This window comes from Amblyomma mixtum, chromosome 2 (assembly GCF_055824585.1).
Source record: "Amblyomma mixtum isolate Tamu chromosome 2, ASM5582458v1, whole genome shotgun sequence".
Lineage (NCBI taxonomy): Eukaryota > Metazoa > Arthropoda > Arachnida > Ixodida > Ixodidae > Amblyomma > Amblyomma mixtum.
The window spans coordinates 110,364,194-110,387,513 of NC_143013.1; the positions used below are offsets into that span (position 1 = coordinate 110,364,194).

At 49.0% G+C, this 23,320-nt stretch overlaps 1 protein-coding gene across 1 annotated transcript in view; it reads left to right on the forward strand.

The window, feature by feature from the left end:
* The first annotated feature begins 974 nt into the window (after positions 1 to 974).
* The window catches only part of LOC149360556 (beta-hexosaminidase subunit beta-like), a 54,541-nt gene continuing 32,195 nt past the window's right edge, over positions 975 to 23,320 (forward strand). The window contains exons 1-9 of the mRNA XM_089572396.1: positions 975 to 1,021; positions 3,077 to 3,278; positions 4,359 to 4,415; positions 6,219 to 6,516; positions 18,661 to 18,729; positions 19,345 to 19,394; positions 20,780 to 20,890; positions 21,970 to 22,068; positions 22,642 to 22,783. Of these exons, the coding sequence (XP_089428522.1) occupies positions 975 to 1,021; positions 3,077 to 3,278; positions 4,359 to 4,415; positions 6,219 to 6,516; positions 18,661 to 18,729; positions 19,345 to 19,394; positions 20,780 to 20,890; positions 21,970 to 22,068; positions 22,642 to 22,783 (1,075 nt within the window). The remainder of the gene's footprint in view (positions 1,022 to 3,076; positions 3,279 to 4,358; positions 4,416 to 6,218; positions 6,517 to 18,660; positions 18,730 to 19,344; positions 19,395 to 20,779; positions 20,891 to 21,969; positions 22,069 to 22,641; positions 22,784 to 23,320) is intronic.

Below are 23,320 nucleotides of genomic sequence, written 5' to 3' on the forward strand. Positions count from 1 at the left end.
CGTAACCCCCCGCGCTTGTTAGAAACCCGGCGGACCAAGCGGCCCACCTGGTCCCCCACCTGACGGAGTTTGGCCAATGTTGTTTCTGACCGTCTGTCTTGACGGATAAAGAGCCCCAGTACCCGGACTTCGATATTTTCAGGGATTGGACCTCTCTCAAGAGACAATGAAATTTTGGCTGTGCACTTTGGTGAGGGGCGTATGTGCACAAATTCAGACTTTTGGGTGGAGCATTGGAGGCCGCAGCGGCGAGCATAACGGTCCACTATGGTCGCCGCCTCCTGCAGGTTAGCCTCAATGTCTGCAAGGGAACCGTGCGTGGCCCACAGGGTGATGTCATCAGCATACAGCGCATGCTGCACACCGGCGACAGCGCCCAGCTGGGCCGGGCCGCCCGTGACCCGGCCGCGTGTTCGCCAAATGCAGCCGGTACAGCCAGCGATGACAGCGCCGCCCACCGGCAATTAGCAGCAACCATTAAGGCTCGTTATAAATATTCTTACAGAACGACGGCTTGACATCGCCGCTATGGCGCAGTGGATTAGAGGCACGTGTTGCGTGTGGAAGGTCGGCCGTTCGACTCCGCTCTCTGTCCTGTAATTTTATTGTTTTTTTTTTAAATTTCATTTCTTAATTTTCTTCCCTTTTAGGTCGCAAATCGTGATGCTTAGTGCAATATAACGCCGTTTAATCATTACTTAGGGAATAATTACCCCTTTTAGGTAAGCCGTTGTGACAATCTTCAGTCACCGTGATAGCATTTAGCCGCTATGCGGGCTAACTGAGCGAGGAAGAAGTGAAGCGCAGCTGCGGAGCAAACCTCGAGCATCCGGCGCATTGCGCGCGCTGGGGAGCGAATGCCGCCCGTGACCCGGCCACACCGTTCGCTGATTCAGTTGTGAAGAACCTCCTGGCTCCACCGCTGCCGTTCGGAGCTACGCACAGGTCCCTTAAACGCCTTGCTCGGCCAGTACATGGAGGACCGAGGGTCATCGTGGCTGCCGCTCGCCAATCCTTCCCGGTGAGAATCGAGCCGGCCGGGACGGCCGTTGCTCGATCGCGTTGCTTGCTGGACCGAATTGCTACATCTAGTGTCTGTCGGGCTTGCTTTAAATGAGAGTTGCTCCAGCTCAGTGGGGCAGCAGGCTTACGGCGTGGTCTTGACTTACGACGTCGGCAAGTTGAGAGTAAGGAATGCTGCACAGCTCGTCCCAAGTTCTTGGTCTTAGCGGAATGTACCTCGTAGGTTACCAAAGACTGCTTGGACGACGGGAGCCGGGAACACGAGTTTTATATTGCAGCTGAAGCACGTAGCATCAATTTTAGAGGGTGCACTTACATGCACTGAAAAAAAAAGTGGCTGCTGACCAAGCCGGAATTTCAGCTCCAGTTATACTGTACATTAAGGAAAGTCTCACCCCTTGCAAAAGCGGCAGCACTTCCCAAAATGTAATTTTCAAGCGAGAAATATGTCAGGAAATCAAATAGATGCGGGTTACGGCAATTGGTAGGTTAACATGTTCACTCTTATAGCTCAATCGTTCGTAAGCACTGTGGCGACGTGCAGTCATGAACAAAACTTTTCAGAATGAGTATTAACGAAAAAAAAACAAACTATTGCGGCGTGGTTAAGCTAGCAGGTCATTAAATTGAATAGAAGCGTGAGGAGACGTGCTTGCTCCGTATTCTAGAAGAATGCCATCTTATTGGCCATCGAGGCAACGCAGAAATATTTTTTTTTCCGCCAATCCATACCCCGCAAACTTTGGTCCATTAAAACACTTTTTTGAATACACCCTCGTGCATTAGGGCCTACAGGTAGCTGCGTCCGCGTGGATACCCAATCAGTTAGGCTACAGTTTGGATATGGCATCCAAGACTACGACCATCGATGAAAAGCGAGCCAATAGAATAGATGGGGATGGGGAAACAGTACCGCTGGACTGGCGAGACGACACACCGATGGATCGAATTTTCAATTCACAGAAGCGGGTGAGATAGGTGGTAACCGCTTACGTTGCTTTAAAGATAACACTGTGGGACCAAAGGCTAACGGAAAGTAAGATTATTGCTTTGACCTAAGAGCGAGAGCACCAGACCTACCTCGCTTTACGTTTTTTGTAACCATAGTGGGCAGCGATTATTGTAATGCTGCTTGACAGCTTACTGCTTTATTCATGCGGCAGAGTTGGTGCTTTCACGTCAGGTGGTTCTAACTAGTACCATAGTAGCCACTCATAAAATAAAGCGTAAATGAAAAACAAAGATGCACGCCGACCAGCTGGGTAAAAAGAAAGATATTTCGGCTTCTGGCACGGATGCCTTGTTCAGAAGGCATTCCGTCATACCCTCGATGGGTGACCGAAACTTGCAATTATTCGCGCAAACTATTTCTCATCAGATCTGCATTATTATTCTACTTCAGCACATTTGTTTTCTGTTTAATTTATGTGTCAGTAATATTATTTCTCCTTTCGACCAAGCATTCCCGGCAGCACCGCCGTGACACCGCGTAGGGGCAGCGCCACTCACCGCTCCGCGCTTAAACTCTCTGCTGCAAGGAGCTAGCGCGAAGAAACTGGAGGGAATACTTAAGCCCCGCCTTAAGGGTATGACACGATAACCTAATAGGTTAATTCGCATATATGCAGGAGGTCATTCTCTTCTGTACATTCACAGATCCTCGGGAGTGCTCATGTCCCTCATGGCGCAGAAGTGCAGCGGTTAAGCGATGCGCCACTACCCTGCGATGGCAGGCGCTGCCAGCGGTGGGCCTTGTGCAATCCAGGTTGCTCTTCACGAGCGACCAGTCATTATTCTCACTGCCACCTGCCACGGTTGAGAATTCGCTCACTATCCGGTGGGCAGATTGTGATGACGCAGCAAAGTCACGCGACCTAGGTAATCCGCCTGCCTCCTAGATAGCTCTCTGGGGACCGCCAGAGCCACGTCCGCGATTATTCCTCACAACGCTGACGCCGACAAGGCCGACACCGAATTTTCGGGTGAACGAGGCCTTTAGCGCTGTCACGTTAATATCTATTCTTCTGCTTGCCCTTCTGCGAACTGCGTGCAGTGTGGGCAAGGCTGACCACCGGACGACGCCTCGATGCCGCGCCTTGCGCTACCTGGTGGGGGCAGCGGTGAACCTGACCCAGCGTCCCCCGCGGCTGCTGCTGCGATGGCTGCCCAGGCGCTACGCCAGGGACGTCTGGAAAGCGCTGCAGATACTCGCAGCATTCTTCGTGGCGCTGTTGCTCACACGCAGGAAGTTCGTGGTGCGTGGCGGCGCTTTGCCCTTCGTTTGTTCCTATTTCGAAATGATGGCTGTGCTCCTGCAGTCATGCTGTATGTAAAGCAAAGTCGCTGAACCGAACGGGAGAGACATTCTAGAAATTTTGAGGTGAGGCAAGACGAGGCAAATCACTTGAGTACGTGTAGAACGGAAAGTATTGCGGTCACATGGCTTACGGAATGGGAGTAAGTGTATAAAATGTCTTGTTAGAAGCAGATGACGCGGTTGCTAGGTTGCATGGACAGCGGGAAGCAAAACCTGTGGAGCCTTGACCTCACTAAGCAAGAACGAGGCAGGAACTGTACGATGACGAGAAGCCGAAACTGAGATTAGGTGGCCCTGCTCGGACATATGAAAAGGTGCCGGTGGTACTGGCGCATTTATAGAAGTTCAAAGGCTACTTTAGGTTGGGAATAAAAAATGCAATGAATGTCTAGCCGTGCATAGACAGATAAATTGTGCTGAGTGTGAAGAGAGAGAGAGTGAAAAGATGCGAAAAGCATAGTATGGGTACATGCTTCGTATTGTCTTGAGATTATTCGTGTAATTTCAACGAGCGCAGTACTCGTAAAAAACATTACATCCGAGTGCAAAACTTTATGACTTTTCATCTGTCGAGAAAGGCTGTAGTTCTACATTTATGGTAGTATGCTGAAATTGAGTACAACATTCCATGGTGAACCGCATTCTCTTGTACTTCCAGCCAGTAACAGTGAGCTTTTCGAGCAGTTTCTAAAACGTCCGCTAGGATAGTGCAAGCGAGCGGAGGATTCGCTTCCTAGTTTTCGTCAGAGGACACTATCGTCCCGTGGTTCCAGTTCCGCAATCTTGCCATGCTTTGCACCTTTTGTACTTCTTAGGGGAGGGCGATGGATTTATGCGTACTTTCCTTCCTGTCGTCCTTGCTCCCATGGATCGCAATGATGCAGACAGTAGCCGAATATTTGTTTCATTATGTCCGGCTTCTTCAATGTTATCGACCACTGCGCAAAAGTGTTATGCGGTATATTTTCTCAAAAGCAGCAGGCACCGTACACGCAACCCCTTTCCACTGTTAATGCAGGGCTACTACGCGGACGTCGAAGACCGCATTGGGCTGCAGAACATCCGCGATCTCCAGGTGAGGAGCTTCTGGAAGGACAAATCACGGTGCAATACACAGAGCCAGAAAGAAATAGACAGCGCACTGCACTGCCTTAACTCGCCCGGGAAAGCTGCTGCTTCACAAAGAAGAGAGCGAACATACTTGTTTACTTTTTTTTTCAGTCCTGCGTCGCGATTTACTCGACGCTCTCTTCCTCCCAATGGCAGAGCGGAGCAGGCAGGATGGCTACAATCGTAACATGAATACGGCTGTAGGCGATTAAAAAGGAAGTAGGTGTCTTCTAGCGCATTAACTTTTAAAAAATGGAGTACGTTAAAGGAAAGTTTAGGGCGCTGTTATCCTTTCTGTTCTGAGTGCAGTGGATGGGAAAGAGTAAGAAAGAGGAAAGCGCCTGATCTATCGAAAACAACATATCTAGCTGGCATTAACATACGCGGGAAACTGGCATTAAAAAGTGCATAGAAGCCATGATTGCATTGTGTTGACGTTCAGCCGCACGCTTGCGCTTGAGATAATTCACTAGGCCCTGCCTTCCCACGGCCCCTTTCGAATCAATGCAGGCAGCGTGCATCAGCACTGTGTACATTTGTAAGGAGGCATACTGCGCAGTGAAAAGGCGATGTTTGGAAGCGTGTGCCACGCCCTGAAGACAATGTTTCCTTGCGATACAAGTTCACTTTTAAGCCGCACTTACACAAACCAGAAGAGTATGAGAATATAAGCTCAAATACAACACTTTAGGCCTAATTGCGATTGCAGCCGTTCGCAGTACAGAGACGCCCAATGTTTTAGCCCTTAAGTTTGCTCCGCGGCCCGTCCATTTCGTCGTTTTCTGCGCTACTGGTTACTGGTTCGTCATCGCTTAAGTGATACTAGGAAACTTGCGTCTGCCAGTGAAAAATAGAAGATCTTGTCCAGCGATGGAAGGTTGTTAAGAGCGTTCCACGTAGCACTGCTAGTTTCACGCTTCAAAATCATAGGTAAGCCGGAAACAATCAAGTAAAAAAAGAAACGGCGGCTCTTTTAATTTTCAGCGTCCCTGCCTCCCCCCTCTCTCCTTCCGCATTTATCAGTATCAAACTATTAAAGGTACCGAGAATAGTCCTCTGCTATATGCATGAGGCCTCCTAGCATACCGGGGCACTTCACGAACAACCTAACGACTGGCAGCCCTCCTATATACTTATGCAGAATGATTGCCCCAGCGTTGTAGAGGTTCTCACTACTCTATACGGATTTATGGTGCAGCGCCATCAATCGCTGGTAGAGCATACACCCAGAAACAAAACAAATGGAGTGTCAGGTAATTTAGAATTAGAGATGTTGCTCTTGTCTTTGCTGTTGGGAAAGTCCTCTGAACCATTTACGAGTAGAAACAACATAATAATCATCATCAGCTTCACTGCACCCACTGCAGGAAAAAGTTTCTCCCACGTCTCTCCAATTAACCCCATCCTTTGCAAGCGGCGGACACCCAGTCCCCGAAGACTTCTTAGTCTCATCCGTCTACCTAACTTTCTGCCACCCACTGCTACGCTTGCCTTCTCTTGGAATACACTGTTACCTTTGAGGACCAGCGGTTATCTTGCTTTCGCATTACTCACCCTGCCCAAGCCCATTTCTTCTTCTTGATCGGAACTAGGATGTCATTAACCCGCGTTGCTACCATCTCCCACTACGAGTGCTCCTTCAAGCTTGGATGCTTAAGCGCCCCGCCATTGTAGTCTAGTTTATATTTTATGCTCACAATGATGAGAGCGCACTTTAACAAGCCATACATCTTTTCCTTCCACTGTCCCTCGCTTCGGTGGTGCTCAGATAAGCTTGGACAGGCTTCCCCCACTGTGGCCAGCGCCGAGGATCCTGAACGTGTCGCTGAAGCAGACGCGTGTATTGGACGCCCGGCACTTCCGGATCACATCAAACACCGACTGCGACGTGGTGACGCGTGCCATCGTCCGCTACCGGAAGCTGACGCTGCTATCCTCAGCCGCCTCTCCCGGCGATGACGATGAACGCGATGCGCCTGCCACTGCGCTGAGCCGTCTGCAGGTGGTGGTGCGGCTACACAGTGGCGCCCACTGCGGGTACCCGCCACCCAAGGCCAACGAAAGCTGTGAGTGGGAAAGGGTGGTGGTGTGAGAATGCGCTTCCATTCCGGTTCATGCCATATGGTCTTAGTGGCGCATTTGAGAAGCCCTATAAATGACGCTGAACAGCGAGGTTATAAGGATACACTTTGAAAATTGCGGTGTTCGGCGGTAGCACCTGGCTACGCATCCATCACCTCTGAATAGAGAAATGGGAAGGGCCGCTAATAAAGGGCCATTGCCGGTGACTTCAAACAACTTTCACTGTTGCTAAAAATTGACTCTTGTCTCTTTCTGGCTGCATTCAGGTTCATTCGGCAGCTAATACACGAATCTTTTGGCGAGACAAAAGGATTAAAATGAAACATCTTCGTCCCGCCACTCTATTAAAATTCGTGACGTGACGTCTAAAAAAATTAGTCCATAATGACCATTTGGAGGTGAATGGCCTTATAGCCAAGCCTCAAGGATCTGAGTGTAAGAATCTCTCTTGACCGACGTAACCGCACTCTGCTTGCTAAAACAACCGCAGGCGGGGGAACGTGCATCGAATTTTCTTCGCCTCAAGAAAAGCGCAGGTTTCTCTTTGTGCTTATAACGCGGGAATCTATCTACACAGGCCAGTTTTAATCTGCCCTACGGGTACCTATAAGCCATCGTCCGAAAGACGTCGGCCTTAGCCGCGAGATTGTTTCTATCCAGGATTTTCGAAGCCTATGCATGCGGTTATCTGTGTAGAAAGGGGAAGCATGCCAGGCAGATGTTACGATTGTCTCACTTAGTGCTTGATAATTAAACCTCTCTAAATGTTATTGCATTTAATCGCATGTTTTGGTATGCCACTTAGAAAGAGCTTTAGCTGTAGAGATACCAACGCTGTGAGATTATTTCTTTTACGTTCTTGTATTCAAAAGTACCTCTCTCAAGGTGGTAGCTCAACTACGCGATCAAATATTCTATCTTCAAGGGGCGAACAGAATAATTCTTCGTCTATCGCTTCTGTTCGATTAATGTGCGCGCAGCATTGGAGACGCTGGCGCTTCTTTTAGACGCGGTAACCACGCCTAAGCTATGAATATTCTGAGGCACCAGCCAAACAGCGCTGAGTGCGAAAGGATCACGCATATTAAGCCGACCCGAATTCAGTTACGTTTCTGTTTATATCAACGTACATTTGAGTTGCTACAGATTCTAAAGCGCAACGAGAGAATGTGCCACGCTTAGTCATTCGGTTAAGATATTCTCATAAAGGGCAGTGCTCTGACACCGTGATGCTTGTCAGAGGTAGTGCACCTGCAGTTTTCAGTGAAAGGTCTCACTTAAGGAAATGTGTTGACTGAAACAGCGCAGTACTCACAGTTATACAAATAGCAGTATTTCATAGATTCATCATTCGTGTTTTTATCTTTTGGTAATAGGCAATCGGGGTGATATGATCTGATGTGGCGGCAGTGAGGTATTGGCCATTGCGTCGCGGTTCTGAACAGGGATGCTGCATACACCAGTAACTGGTCACTGACCGGTGAATAGATTCTGTGACGCTGTAAACGCCTTGGTTAAGCAGGCACTTCCCAATAAAATGCTTTGGGGCGGTCGTTATTGAATAAGTTCTGTATTAAGAAGCGCGCAAGTATTTCACTACTAAGTAGCTTCCCTGTGAACCAAAGGATTTGTGACCATCAGATGTCCGCTTATTGGTGGGAATAAGAGCAGAAACTGAACTCAAATTACGTACGATAGCAATAACTTTTTTTTGCACAGGGAATACCGTATTTACACGATTGTAAGTCGACCCATTTTTCAAAATTTGAAAATCCGAAGTGGGGGGGTCGACTTACAATCGAAACCAAAGCATCACACTATAAATAAAGGCGAGACAAGCGTGTGAGCAGCTATGTCAACGCGCAGAACCGGCATCCCCGCCCCGCGCGAGGCGGCCCGCTGATGGTGGCTGTCGATAAGCAGCAAACCAGCAACAACCCACTTCCCACACGTGGCCGCAGATTGCGTATGCTGATAAGCGGCGGCGGCCCGATAACGCCTTCGCGTTCTACTATTTTTTAGAGCGCAGCTCTTTGGCGTCCGTTCCTGGGTTTCGCGTCGTCGTCGGCGTCGGCCTCGTAACCAGCTCCGCCCCCAATCTCACGCTTTTCAATTGGTCGAAATGCTCGTGACGTCACAGTGCGCGAATTTCAAATGGGGCCAATTGTACTTTGGCTAGTAACCATGCAACCAATCAAAGGGATCGTATAGTGATGCTGCAACTAAGTTGGACTGAGTTCAGTTAATTGCTTAATTAATCAATTAGCCTAATTAATATAGAGGAGAATGAAGAGGTCAGAAGGAAGGAAAAACTTTATTTTACTCTAGTCCTTTTTCCTGCGGTTTGGGAGCATCTTCAGAGACGTTTTCTCCTTGATTTTACCCCCAGGAGTCTTCTCTGTCGAAGTCGTCCGCCTCTAATCAGTGGTCGGTTGCCCTCAGTCCAGGGCTCCGCTGGCCACTGCCGCCCGTTGAGCTCGCTGTACCAGACCTTCTTGGTCTTCACAGCGGTCGCTGGACAGCAGAGTCTCCCACTGCTCCGCACTCGGGTTTTGTATTTTGGGGACCACGTCTATCTTTTGGCAGGCCCATGTGATGTGATAGAGAGTAGGTTTTCCGTCGCACCAGGGACATTTGTCCGCGTATATGGTAGGGTGCATTTTGTTTAGTATATGTAGGTTTAGGAAAGAGCCTGTTTGTAATTGTCTCCAAGTGACAGCTTCCTCTCTGCTGAGAGATTTGTGCGGTGGGGGATACCGCAATCTTCTGCCTCTGTAGTTTTGTAGTATGGCCGAGTAATCCCTGGGTGCTGGCGCGAGTTCCGCGGGCTCATCGGATGCTCGGAAAGTAATGTATCCTCGAGCTATCCTGTCGGCCTCTTGGTTCCCTGCCACCCCCGTGTGCCCCGGTACCCACACAATTTTGTGTGGGATCTTGTCGCTTTGTTCTTCCTGGTTTTTAATTCTGTCGCTCGCTGCGAGGAGTATACGGAGCGCGTGACGACCTATCCTGCCATTCATGTAATTTCGGCAGGCTGTTTGAGAGTCGGTGAGTATTGTTAGCGACCGCCCGGTTCTATAGCCCTCCGCCACCGCTAGAGCAACGGCTACTTCCTCGGACTCTGCAGCTGTGCAGCCTCGGAGAGACGCGCTGGTCATTCGCGTAAAGACGAATCGACCACCGCCGCCACAGCGATTTTGGTGTCTCCTCCTCTCCAAGACGCGTCTGCATACACGGTCGTGGCTTGAGGGCGTATGTTCTTTCGATGAAGTCGGCCCTCGCTTCTCTTCTGCCTCGATGGAGGTTGGGATCCATGTTTTTTGGTATTGGCGCTACCTTGAGGGTCTTGCGAAGCTCGTCGGGGATCGTTGCCGTCCTAGTCATTTCTCGCATCTGCTCGCGGTATCCGAGCCTCTGCAGGAGCGCTCTTCCAGTCGTTGTCTGCAACAGCCTGAGTTTTTGCGACTCAAGCTGCGCCTCTCGTAGCTCCTCAAAGGTGTTATGTAATCCCAGGGCCATGAGTTTTTCGGTTGACGTGTTGCGCGGAAGTCGGAGCGCTGTCTTATACGCTTTGCGTAGCAGGGCATCCGCTTGTTGTATTTCGTTTTTGTTGAGGCACTGGTAGGGTAGGCTGTACGTGATTCTACTAACTACAAGGCTTCTGACTAGTTTGAGTGTGTCCTCTTCACGCATGCCATGTCGCCTGTTGGTGATGCGGGTGATCATGCGTGAGACTTGTAGTGTTGTTGCTTTGAGCAGGGTAAAAGTGTGAGTACGGCGCTGGTTGGATTGAACCCACATGCCTAAAATTCTTATTGTTGTCTTTTCGGGTATGGGTGTCCCGTCAAGGTAGACGTTGAGTTTTAGGTCCTCGTTGGTTGGGACGGTCCGGTTTTGCTTGCCTCTCTAGACTCTCAGCAGTTCCGATTTCTCGGTCGAGCATGTGAGTCCTGTTTCTGCGAGGTATTGCTCTACACAAGAGGCCGCTTGCTGTAGCCTTTCTTCCTTCTCTCCGAGACAACCCGTGTTTGTCCAGACTGTTATATCGTCAGCATACATTGCATGCCTGATGCCTTCGATGTTCTCTAGTTTTCGAGCTAGGCCTATCATAGCTATGTTGAAAAGTAAGGGGGAGATAACTGACCCTTGGGGTGTTCCCTTATTTGGAGTGCGAATTTTGTCCGATCGAAGGTCTCCTATGCCGATGGTGGCAGTTCTGTCGGACAGGAAGGCTTTGACGAAGCCGTGGATTCTGCGCCCGCAATCCAGCTTGTCTAGGCCCGTAAGGATCGCTTCGTGGCTGACGTTATCGAATGCCCCTTTGATGTCCAGGGCCATTATGACATTTTCTCCCGTCCGAGGTACGTTTCGCAGGACATCTTGTATTTGGAGGAGAACGTCCTGCGTCGAGAGCTTCGCTCTGAAGCCGAACATGGTATGTGGTACACAGTCGTTGTCTTCCATGTAATTTTGCAGTCTTAAAGTTACCACCCGTTCGTAAAGTTTGCCAAGGCACGACGTGAGTGATATGGGCCTGAGGTTTTCAATTTGTAGCTTTTTACCAGGTTTAGGTATCATTATTACTTCGGCGTGTTTCCAATCTTCGGGAACCGTCTCCGCCTCCCAATGTTTGTTAAGAAAGCTGACGAGCTCTTGTATGAGGTCGTCGCTCAGGTTGCGGATTAGGGCGTTGTCGATTCTGTCCGCTCCGGCTGCCGTGTTTCTGGTGGTGTTTCTTATGGCCGCGTAAACCTCTTCCACAGTTATGGGGCGGTCGAGTTTCTCGTTTTCGGCTCCTCGATACGTTCCTTGGTATCGCGGGGGGTTGTGATCGCCGAAACATTTTTCTCGTGCCTTCTCCAGTAGGGTGATGTCTGATCCCTCGAAGGAGTGGATGAACCTGTGGATGGCTTTATTGTTTTCTGATTTTATTTTGGTCGGATCGATTAGTGCTCTTAAGAGATTCCAGGTTCTGGCCGTGCCTAGAGTTCCCCTAAGCGAGTCGCTGAGTTGTTCCCAATTTTGTTTCGCGAGTTGCATCGCATATTCTTCCGCCTTTGCCGTAATTTCTGCTATCTTTAGTTTTAGTTTCCTGTTGTGTTTTTGCTTCCGCCATCTTTTGGTGAGACTGCGTCTCGCTTCCCATAGTCTGAGGAGGTGGGCGTCTACTTCAGGCGTTGCTGTCGTTCTCCTTAAACTTTTTGTGCATCGTTGTCGCGTTTCTCTCAGCATGCCGCTCCATTCCTCCAGTGATTGGATACCGCCTTCAGATTTGTTGCAAGCCCCGCGAAACGCGTTCCAGTCAGTGATTTTCGCCTGTCCAATCTGGCGTCTTATGGTGTCGGATGCTATTCGTGTCCGGAGGATAAAGTGATCGCTGCCTAGATTTTCCATCAGGTTTTCCCACTGTGACTCCCTGCTCTTCCTTACGAAGGTGAGGTCCGGGCATGTGTCCGTGCTCACGCTATTTCCGATTCTCGTGGGGGTCGCAGGATCTGTGATTAGACTGCAGCCAAAGTACTCCGCTACTTCCACTAATGTTCTTCCCTTGATGCCTTGTTTCTGGTATCCCCAACTCCTGTCCATGGCGTTGAAATCTCCTACGATGATGAGTGCATTTTTTTTGGCCAGCTTGTGCGCTCCATAGAACAGTTCGAAGAGTTTGGCTTTTCTTTGTCTCGGCGGGCTGTACACGTTAAGTAAGAACGTGCTGCTTCCCTGTCGCTTTTTCGGAATAATTTCAACAAGCGCGTGCTCGATGTCGGTGTCGGCGATGGTATCGTGCCTGATGGCGGTAATGGTTTTGCTGACTAGGACGGCCGCTTTACCTTCGTTTTGACTCTCGTAAACCTCGTACCCTTGTAAGGTCGGCTTGATTCCAGTCTCTTGGAGCGCAATTACATCAGGAGGTGTCAGTTGTGTGTTTATATATTGTTTTAAAAGGGCCTGCTTTTTGCGGTAGCCTCTGCAGTTCCATTGCCAAATATCTAAGTGTTCTTGTTCTTGCCGATACGTATTGATCATGTTTACGCGTCACTGCTGTTGCCTTGTTCGCTTGCGAAAGCTGTTAGCGCTGGACGGTTGTACGCTTTTTCCCTAATGTTTTCGGTATGTTTTTGTTTTCGAAAAGCGCTTCTGATCTCTGCGATCTGCCCTTGGAATTGTACTTGCATCTGTTGCATTTGCGATTGGATTTGCTGCATGATATCCTGCATCATCTGCTGCATCATCTGTTGCATTCGTGTTTCAAGGTCTCCTTCATTCGATGCCTGTGGTTGTTGTTTTGGAAGGGCTCTAGTCGTGTCGAGTTCCCGCTGTTGGTCCTTTAGTGTTTTTGTGAGTTCCGCAACTTTGCGTTCGAGCTCGTTTTGTTTGATTCGAGCGAGTTCTAGCTCGCGTCTGAGCGCATCGCTGTTCGCGTCCTTCGGTTCTGTGACGCGACTGTCTTTGTTGTTTGTGTTGTCTATGTTACTACCCTTTCCTACCGAGTGCGAAGCAGTGGTAGAAGCCCAGCTCACCTTGCTGCCGCTTGTCTGGGAAACCTTCTTCTTTTTCTTTTTCTCTTGCTTCTCCCCCTCCTGTGGGCCGGCTGGTGGTAGAGGCGGGAAGGAGTTGGACCTCGATCGGCTCCTCGATGTCTCTCCCTCTGAGCTGAGCCATCGCTTGGGTGGTCGCCCGCGTTGGTCGCTCCGTCCTCTTTCTCCTGTGGGTTTTGGCCTGGCTTTTTTCAATCTCTCTCGGCACTCCTTGGATCCGGTCCGGTGTGCCTCGCCACAGATTATGCACTTGGGCGTGCACTCGTGGTCGGCGGGCGGGTTTGAAACTCCACACAGTCCGCACACAATAATGTTCGGTGTGGGGCACACGTCGGAACGGTGTCCTTGCTGGAAGCAGACGTAACACACTTGCCTAGTGGGGCGGTACTGGTAGCATGGTACTTCACCTCCGTAATAAATGACGAATTTCGGCAAGACTGGGCCGTCGAACGTGAGCACTGCCGTCTTGGATTTTCCGAGCATCCTTGCCTGAAGTATGGTCACTCCTTGAGTTCTGACCCGTAGGTGTGCTTTAAGTTCTTCGGGAGGGGTACCTGGCTCTACACCGTGGATCACGCCGCGCAGGACGTCTTCCGGTGCTGCCACGTAAGCGTTTACATCATAAGGCTTTCCGTCGAATTTGAGACGGGTAATGTGCCGCACTAGCTGAGCCGTTTGCTCGTGCGGAGTGCTAACGATAATGATATTGGATCCGGTGCGAAGCCTTACAAGTAGGTCCTCGTCCTTACATTGCTGGCCGCACGCCATGACAATTGCGCGCGCTACTTGGTGGGTGGTGAGGGACTTCACCATGAGTCCTTTCTTGGGTCGAATAATGATCTTGTAGTCGCTTCTGGGGAGTGGAGGCATTCTTCGCCTAGGCCTGCTCTGCTCCCTTGATCCATACTTGTTGCAGCCGGTCGCATCACCCGGTAATTTTCCGTCTTGAGGATTGGCGTCCGGGCCGGTTCCCGTGCCTTTGCGTTCCTTTCGCCTTTGAAGTTTTCTCTGGCGCTTGGATTGTACAAGCTCCCAGCTGGCATCGTTGTTGTACCCGGCTGGCTTCGACGAGGAGTCGGACGGGATCTCGTCCTCACTTCCCAAGTCGGCGTCTCCGAAGTCGTCTTCATCCATCACTTGGAATTCGTTGAGAAGGACGTTTGACGATTGTGCTGGCACATCGTTGTCTTGGCTGGGCCCCGCCATATGGTCCGTCTTTGAAAGGGCGTCGATGCTAGGCGTCGGCGTCGTCGACAAGGTTAGCGGCCCATGCTCTCACGATGTCGAGCTGGGTGGCCCGTTAGGGTTAGCGGGCCGGCGCCCGCTTTATAACTTTCAAGTCCGGTAGAAAGCCGAAAACTGGTCCTACCTCTTGAAATTTCTATCCTGGGGATCCAGCACTTGATATCTTTCCGTTCCGAATAAAATCCGGTGGCGAGAATGATTTGGTCCGGTGGAATTTGCTCAAAATGTGCGGAACCGATGCGACGCGCGTCCGCTTGCTTGAACCGCCATGTAGCGTCCCCCAGAGGTCAGAAGAAAAGAAAAGACGCGCGCCGCAGCGACAACAGCGTCCGCGGAAAAAGACGCTGCTGAAAAAAAAACATAAGTACGAAGCCGCGTTCCCTCCACCACCACCACGCACTTCCCCACTCAGTAAGACGTTGCTCGTTTCATATATGTTGTGTCGAACATCCTAGACAGTTCCAACAATTGACAGGTTAATGACAGAACACGATGGATAGAAATACAATAATATAAATATGAAATAGCCTAACTAACCTTTCTAGTTAGACCGCATAAATCAATAAAACCGAGAACGAAATTGGTCGAGTTGGGGAATCGAACCAGGGTCTCCGGAGTGCGATACGAGCACGCTAGCCACTCCGTAATGCCAGCTGAATGGTTTGGAATGAACAAAGGCGCGTCTAGCTAATACGGCGTCTTCGTTCACTCCCATCTTCCCCCTTTCCCTTACGGCGAGGTGCAGGTGTCCACCCAGATATGCGAGACAGATACATTTCCTTTCCTCAAAAAATAAATTTACCGTCCAGCAAGGCGTACAGCCGAATTGGCGATGGCGTTCTGTGGACTCCCTGGCAGCGTTGCAAGACGCTGTCGCGTTCCACTCTTACAGGCGAAGCTTAACATGTTAACCACACATCAGTAACACACGCAGACAGCCAATGGACGCGTCATTCGCTGGCAGCACTTGATTCATCATTCACAACCACATTCTTAATGTACGCTCCCTTGTCGCACATGCCAAGGACGTACACCACGATCACATTCTGCGCCATTCCTCTGTACTTTGCTTTGCTGAAACCTGGATGGATCCCGAAGAGCCTCTCGAAATCATAGATTTCCTATACTGCTGTGGTGCTCGCAGAGACCACAACAGAGCGGCGGGAGTCGCTATCTACTTGCGCACAGGTCTCTCTGCAATACCAGTCGATATGTTTGGCACGTCACATGAAGTTGCCGAACTGTGCGCCGCAAAGTTGCCCAACGGCTTGGTGGTAGTAGCTGCCTACTTCGCCCCTACCGCACTCACGAAAGACGTCGTGCACTTCCTGCAACTCGCATTAACCGTCCATCGATCCACACCGATGTTAGTAGTGGGGGACTTTAATGTTGACATAAAGACAAACAGCAATTTCCTAACACTTATGCGGGAGAACATCCCGTTCCTCTCGCTCGTAACGCGTCCCACGGCTGTGACAACCTCGCGAGGCACTTGTATAGATCTCGTCTTTGAGAATCAAGCATTGGTGTACAAAGTCGAACATATATCAGTCTATTTCTCCAACCACAAAGCTTCCTTCATGACTGTCAAGAACTGTTAGTGGAGTCTTTGTTAAAGGAATACATGTGAAAAAAAAAAAAAAATTCTGTGATAGCGCATACATGTGTTGCTCGATTTCTTTGCCTCAATCTATCGAAAAGGTGAAACAGCTTATTTGCTGCGCTCAAATTTCGCATTAGGAAGTAACGTAATCGTCGGTAATTTTTTTGTTTACTTTCAACCGCGCACTCGGCGCCGAAGGGAGCGTCGGTAGTTGATGGAAGAGCTGCTGTTCCAATCGTGGCGGCACCCCCCTCCGAACCGCAGCGGCACCAGGGAGTGTCGGTAGCTGACGGAAGAGCCGACGCCGCTTGCGCGTAATTTCGCTCTGGCTCTGACGCATTCGACTACTGCCGGCCGCGTTTCACAAGTTTTTAATGTAGTGCTTCGTCATTTGTGCTCCAGGTCTGATAAGCGACCGGCGCTCGTTCGCGGCTACATTCAAGATGTCTGTCATTCTTTATGCCGAAGAAACGAACTGCGCGCCGGGCCGGGCCGTAAGTTCGACCTTCGCACTGAGTGATACAGGAGTGGCAGCTACAACGAGGCAAAATTTTCTGCTGTTCCTCGCGATGTCATGATGTGGCTTTTTGCGAAGTGCAGGATTTCACTGCATGACGATGTTAGAACGACGAGCTGTGGGACTGCAGCAGCGATGACGACATGACGACGGCAGCGCTAGCGAGGACGATGGCGCAAGTGTGGACGAGTAGCCCAGTGACTAAGACATTTTTGTTTTGGAATGTGCCCACGGGCACTCCCGCGTGCGGCAGCCGATAGCGGCTGGTGATCAGCGGAGGCCACAGGATAGTACTGTCGCGTTCTAGTTCTACTAATAAAGACCAAGTTTTAATGACCTCAAGTTTTTTTTTTCACAATTGTGATGTGGGGGGGTCGACTTACATTCGAGTCGACTTACAATCGTGTAAATACGATAAGTAGCCTGCATGGCGTCGAGGTTTAAGCTAAAAGCCTGAACTGCATAAGCTGCTTTTTGTGACCGATCATGCTACACTATCGGGCAGGCAAGCAGCAGCCCTGAATCACTGTCCTGAATTATTCTAGTTACACCTACTTAGCTTCTGTCATCTTGTGTCGCCTACTTAGGTTGTGTACAAAGCGTGGCTGTTCAGTACAGGGTATATTTTGTTTATACCAACGCGTTTGCTTGCGCATACCAGTTGAAATATTGCTATAGCGGTTGTCTGTATTCTCGTGAAGTTGCCGGCAGCAAAGGAGACTCATTAGAATGTAGTGCCTGAGGATACTCAGGCAACCGTAGTGGCAGAAAGGTTGATAAGTAGAAATATACCAGTACTCATGAAGCAATGCTTATCGCTTATTTTATGTTACGGGGACTGAATTGGGGTGTAAACTTCATTTCATCTTTTCATGTCGAACAATAGCGCTCAAATATTTAAAATTGCTTGTAAGATAATTTTACGGAAATATCGAAGGTAATGGTTCGTCCTTCTGACATGGGAAAATCTTTCTTTTAAAGTGTGTCCATCGATCGCACAGAACAGTTGTACACTCCCGTAAAAAACGAATGGGGAACGCTTGTGACGTTAGCAAAGACTTTAATAGAGAAAAGATTCAGTACTTCCGTCGCATAATCTGCGGATATATTGATTGTTATAGTGATGTCCTTCATTATATGAACAAAATGCGTTCATAAAAAGTTTCCTGCTCTAAAATGCTTTCGTCCAGAATTTCTGGGTATGTTAGGCGGGGTGGGGGGGGGGGGGGGATGGGGAAAACATGAGTAAGCCTCTAAAAATGGTTTTGAAACTTAGGAACTTTGCTAGCTGCATTGGTCTCTTGGCCGTTGTGGACTAGAATTTTGAGAGCCATGTTGACGTTGTGGAAAAAGTGACTGCAGATCAGATCCTTTACATTTATATTTGCACTATTTTACCATTAACGTGTCGCAGTATTACTGATGTCCAGAATGTAATCAGAGTTCGTTTAGGAAACTCCCATGGTCCTTAGGAGCAATGTTTTAAATTATCCTGTCTCCATTTACACCGCAGAAATACCGCTGTGCCTTTGGTGGAATCAAAAGCTTCGGCCTATGAGTCTCCCTTAAAATTGTGGGGTTTAATTGGGGAGATAAATACGTTCTCCCCATTTAACCGCGGCTGACCCAGTTCAAAACCGCGCGGACCCCACCCCGTGGTCGCGAGCGCTACCTAGCGCACGCCGACCACGGCGGGCCTTGCTCTGCGGGAAGAAAGGAACGACACACTGCTGACACAAACAAGGCATATATTGCTACAACAACAATAACGCCAGCTAGAAACAAAATACACTGAGGAATCGAGGATGTCCGACTCATGAGCACGGTTATGAGCGAACGTTCGCCCACGCTAGGGCAAAAGGGAAGCTCCGAGGCCGTACGGGACGTGGTGGCGGGAGCATGTTCAGACCACGTGCCGCCCGCGGCGAAGAGCGGAGCGGCGCGCTACACGTCCCTGCGCTTTCCCGATCCCCAGCAGAAGAGACCCGTCTTTCCCCCTCGCGCGAGCAGCAAACGCGCCATCCGTGGCGCTGGTGTCACTGCGACGCGAGCGCCCTCCCCGTTAGTTAAAGTAACACAACTAAGGAGAGTGCGTTGCGGGAGAGCTAATCACAAGAAACGAGTTGAGGGGGAGAGCGAACCACAGGGGACGAGGGCGTCCCCACAAATTTTAGATAAAAACGTGAAATATTTCTCATGAATTCCACTGTATTGGATTTATTTGCAGATGTGCTGAAGATACCAGATAAGGGCGACGCATACCTGACATCGGAGACAGTTTGGGGAGCACTACGAGGTAAGTGCACCTGGAAATAGCGACCCCCTTAATTTAATTTGCATTAATTTCGCCAATTTCTGAGTATGATTTCAAAGATAGAAACAGGAGACCACTAGGTGTTGAAGGTATACTTCCACGGGTTGATATAAATTACAAAGGCTTTTTTATCTTAATTTGAAGAGCGTTATATTGGGCCAGGTTACCGCTCCAAAAAAAAATTTAACCTTTTACTTGGCTTTACTGTGTTGCGGATGCAATGCAGTGTATTTTGATACCTGACAGATGCAAATGGTAAGCACCTTTTATATTTAAGTATTTTATATTACTTTATATTTTTTTATATTTAAGGTAAACATTTTATATTTTGCAAAGGGAATACTTTGTGTCGATGTGCCGATGTAAAGTTGTTTGGCACTTTAATAGGAATCCATGGCGAAGGCTATGAACCGGACGGCAGGGCAGTGAAGAAAACATCAAAATTACTCCTTCAGGAAAAGAAAGTACATCATGTCATTGCCCCATATTCCTCATCACACCGAAAAATTTTCTCGAATACTCATGTCCAGATGTGGAAGCTCTGGTTGACAGAGAAGACATAGCTGATGGCTGTTGATTTTTTGTTTGCATGCACAGGCCTGGAGACGTTCAGCCAAATGGTGCAGGCGCGGCTCTACCAGCGTTACGTGAGTATCTTTCCTACATCCACGCTTGCTCTGTTTCCCAAGTGTAAAACTCATTTGTCATGAATAGCAGTACTCGCGAAAAACTGGCCGGTTCTTTATAATCTCCTCAGGGCGTTCTGAGCATTAATCGCTAGGCGTCCCGGTACTACCGGTCTTGAGGTAGTGCGCGACGGGCATTAAGGGACAAAAAGGATTTTACCTCTGTTTTCTCTTGCCGACAAGTATTCGCTGTGCAAGTGAGCTTAGCCTGAAAAGCCTCAACACGAATCAGACCCTCACAATCATAAGTTGAACCCGCCGCGGTGGCTCAGTGGTGACGGCTCTCGGCTGCTGACCCGGAAGACGCGGGTTCGATCCCTGCCGTGGCGACTGAATTTCGATGGAGGCGAAATTTTAGAGGCCCGTGTACTGTGCGATGTTAGTGCACGTTGAAGAACCTCAGGTGGTCGAAATTTCTGGAGCCCTTCACTTCGGCGTCCCTCATAGCCTGAGTCGCTTTGGGACGTTAAACCCCAACAAAACAAATCAAATCAAGCAATCATTAGTTGGTCTCTAGCTCTCGTGGCAGTTCGCTTGTAACACTTCCTGTCAAAGTCAGGCCTTCTAATCTTGACTCCCAACACGGATTCCATGTAGCTGTATCTGTATCGAGGTTGCTCTGGACAAAGTGTAGCCCTATGAGAAGTGCCATGGGTAGGACCTTTCAAGTTCTAACATTTCGAAAGGGGTTTCTGATTTAATATTCGTTTACACTTCCTCCAATAACCGATGTCATTAACATAGGGGGGGGGGGGGGGTAATGAGCGCATCAAAAACGTGCGTATGTATTCCATCAGTCAAAAAGACTGTACTCCCGCGGAAAAGTTTAGTGAATGGCGAAAAAGGCGGGGAGAATTTTTTGCATCGAGGTCTAAATTCTTGGCATCGAAAAATGCGCTCTGCCATTCGCATACCAAGAATTATGCGGCCCATGCCTACTCAAGGCTTGGTGCAAATGTGGCGCTAGAACTGAGTTTTATCTCTAATATTCTGGTGTATAACTTTTTCAGGTCAGGAGCGCATACAGTCGCGTTCAGACTTTGGTTCAGAAAGTGATCCAGAGAGATCTTAGTAGGCAATAAAAAATAAACCGCGAGAAGGAGTTCAGAAAAAAAATTTAAAAAAAATAAAATAAAAATACAAATAAACAAATAAATATTGCCTTAGTAGGCAATAAAAATAAACCAGCTTTTCTCCAACCGCTCTTTTAGCGTCGCACCTTTCCATCGTGTCACATCCTTGACTATCGATGCTTTCAAGAGCACGCGTAAATGTGCCGAAATATACATAATGACCACTTACGCCTGTCCAGTTCTGACAGGCGCCTAATTGCTCTGCGAGCGCAGTCTGTGGTCAACTGCGGCGTGGTACGCGACTTCCCCCGTTTCTCGTACCGCGGGATTCTGGTGGACACGGCCCGGCACTTCCTCCCCGTGGCGATCATCAAGCAGAACCTGGTGAGTTCCGGTGGAGCAGGTGACCGCGCTGCAGCTTTGAAAGTATTACCGTGGTTTTAGAGGAACACTTGGGAGAGCGACAATCTTCTGTGTTTATTGCGTAATTCTCCTGTGATTGTTCGTATCCGAGGAGTAGTTAGTGTGAAATCCAAGCAGGCGATGACCATTAGTGAAGGCAAATGTCTTCGGCTGTCTTCTGGACCGTCTGGAGCAGCAGGCGCCCACAGCACCCCCTTCGTTCCCTTCCCCTCTAGCTTCCCGTATACGTCCCCACCATAACATTCCTTGTGACTAAGAGGAGGTCGTGGTAGTTTCTTATTACCGCATACCGTGGTGACAGCAAGGTGAAGGCTGGGTACCATAAGGCCGGGATTAAGGCTTTAAGTAGAGACATTGGGCTGTCGTGTGGAGGTGAGCGTCCCCGGGGTATCTCAAGCAATCTTGTTTGGGCTGTTGCTGGATAGGCGGGAGAAAAACCAACCCCTTATCGGTATTGAGTTTTCTTTCTTGATGACTGGGAGGGCAGAGCACACGTAGCAATTCTGAACAAAAGCATTTTTCAACGCATTTTTTGACATCTTGCAAGATTTCACTATAACACTCACTATATCCGTAGATCTCTTGTCGGCAGCCTTGCTTTGTTTCGCTATTACTGTTTTCGCTATCGTCGAGAACTTTCTCTATTGGCTTTTTATGGCTGTTCACTTCTCATTGCGAGCGATGGAAAACTTTATAAGATTTTGACACGCATCGGAACAACGAACCATTACCTTCAAAACTTGCTCAACAGTACCTCTTAATATCTCAATATTAAAAATTTGTTAAAGAATGGTGGACGTAAAATGTGCGCAGACTCCGCTAAGCTTTAACATCATATACACGCTTATATCTTGTTTCTTGATTCGTAGGCAATTTTCATGACCTCCGCGATGCGACAGAAGACATGAGATTGCATTCCATGATTTCAGAGCGTACAGAAAGCATGAGAGTACCGCCTCCTTGGAGCGTCATGAAGCTTGTCTATCCACTACATCTCCTTGAGTAACACAGATGCATTCTGGCGGTTATTTTCCGTGCAGGACGCCATGGCTTACAACAAGTTCAACGTTCTGCACTGGCATTTGGTGGATGACCAGTCGTGGCCCTTCTACATGGAAGCCTTCCCGAACCTTACCCAGGTGAAGGCAGATGTCAAGCTTGCTCCTAGCTTAGACACTTGCTTGTTTACAAGCTTATTAATTCTTAAACTCAGTAATGTGCTCACTTGAAAACACATGCGCACGCTTACACATATACTTATGCACGCATACGCACACGCTCTCGTGCGTAAAATCACACATTCACTGGCTTATCGGTTGACTTACTGGTATACTCATTAGGTAATACGTGGTTTAAAAAAATTGGTACGCATAATCCTCAAGCTCTTGCACATGTGCAGCCGAAGACATTAAAGTTTGCAGCAAATTCTTTGCCCCATGTAGCCCGCTGATTGCGAGCAGGCTGTGTGAGCGACCGAGAAATATCAGCCGTACACCTGCTGAAGCCATCTACTGAGCGGAGTAATACCACATACGCGCCACCGTAATGCAATGCCATGCATAATGTAGTAGACATCATTTCACAATACACCATGCTTTTTTTTCTTCAGCCCCAGCCAGTTTACTGTCGTTGCTTCAGTTTGTGATGGCTCTCTGGCCTGCCAGAGTACTTGTTGATGATACTTATGGTTCTCTCTCCTTTGTTTTCGGTAGATGGGTGCGTACTCCGAGCACCATGTGTACTCTGGCGAGGACGTCCGTGGTGTGATTGCGTACGCCCGGCTAAGAGGCATCCGCGTCATCCCGGAGATCGACACGCCTGGGCACACACAAGCGCTGGGCCGAGCATTCCCCGGTGGGCCTTTATCGGCTGGACTCTCAGCTGCGATGCGGATAGACTACGCGTTCTATCTCAAGGGAAATTCGCAGAATGAGAGAATGAGGACCAGCTGTTGGAGCGTCTGGAGTATAGAACCCCAATTGAAGTAGTGAATTATCGCTGTGGTGTTGACAAACCTCACTTTCTGGCATGACCATAATTTAATAGTCTTGAAGGGAACAGAATGCTCTAAGCTTCTTGGAACAGAGGTCAGGGTGGAGATAACGTTTGATCGGCGTAGAGAGTTGCTGATATTAAGGGCGTAAGCCTTTCTTCAGCAGGGTGATGCGAGGTGAGAGCGTCAGAAAATATCTGTGGCTATTGATTGCTTGTAGATTTAAGCCTCCGGCTTTCGGGGATTTCCATAATCAAAGTTCACTACCCAAAAAAGGACTAACAAAGTCCGACACTGCGGAGAGTTTTGATGGATCCGTAGCGCTGTTGTCTTTGTTTGCCGATTTCTTCTGGCATGTGAAAGTTGCATAGATTTTCATATTGAAGGGGAGGGGGGAA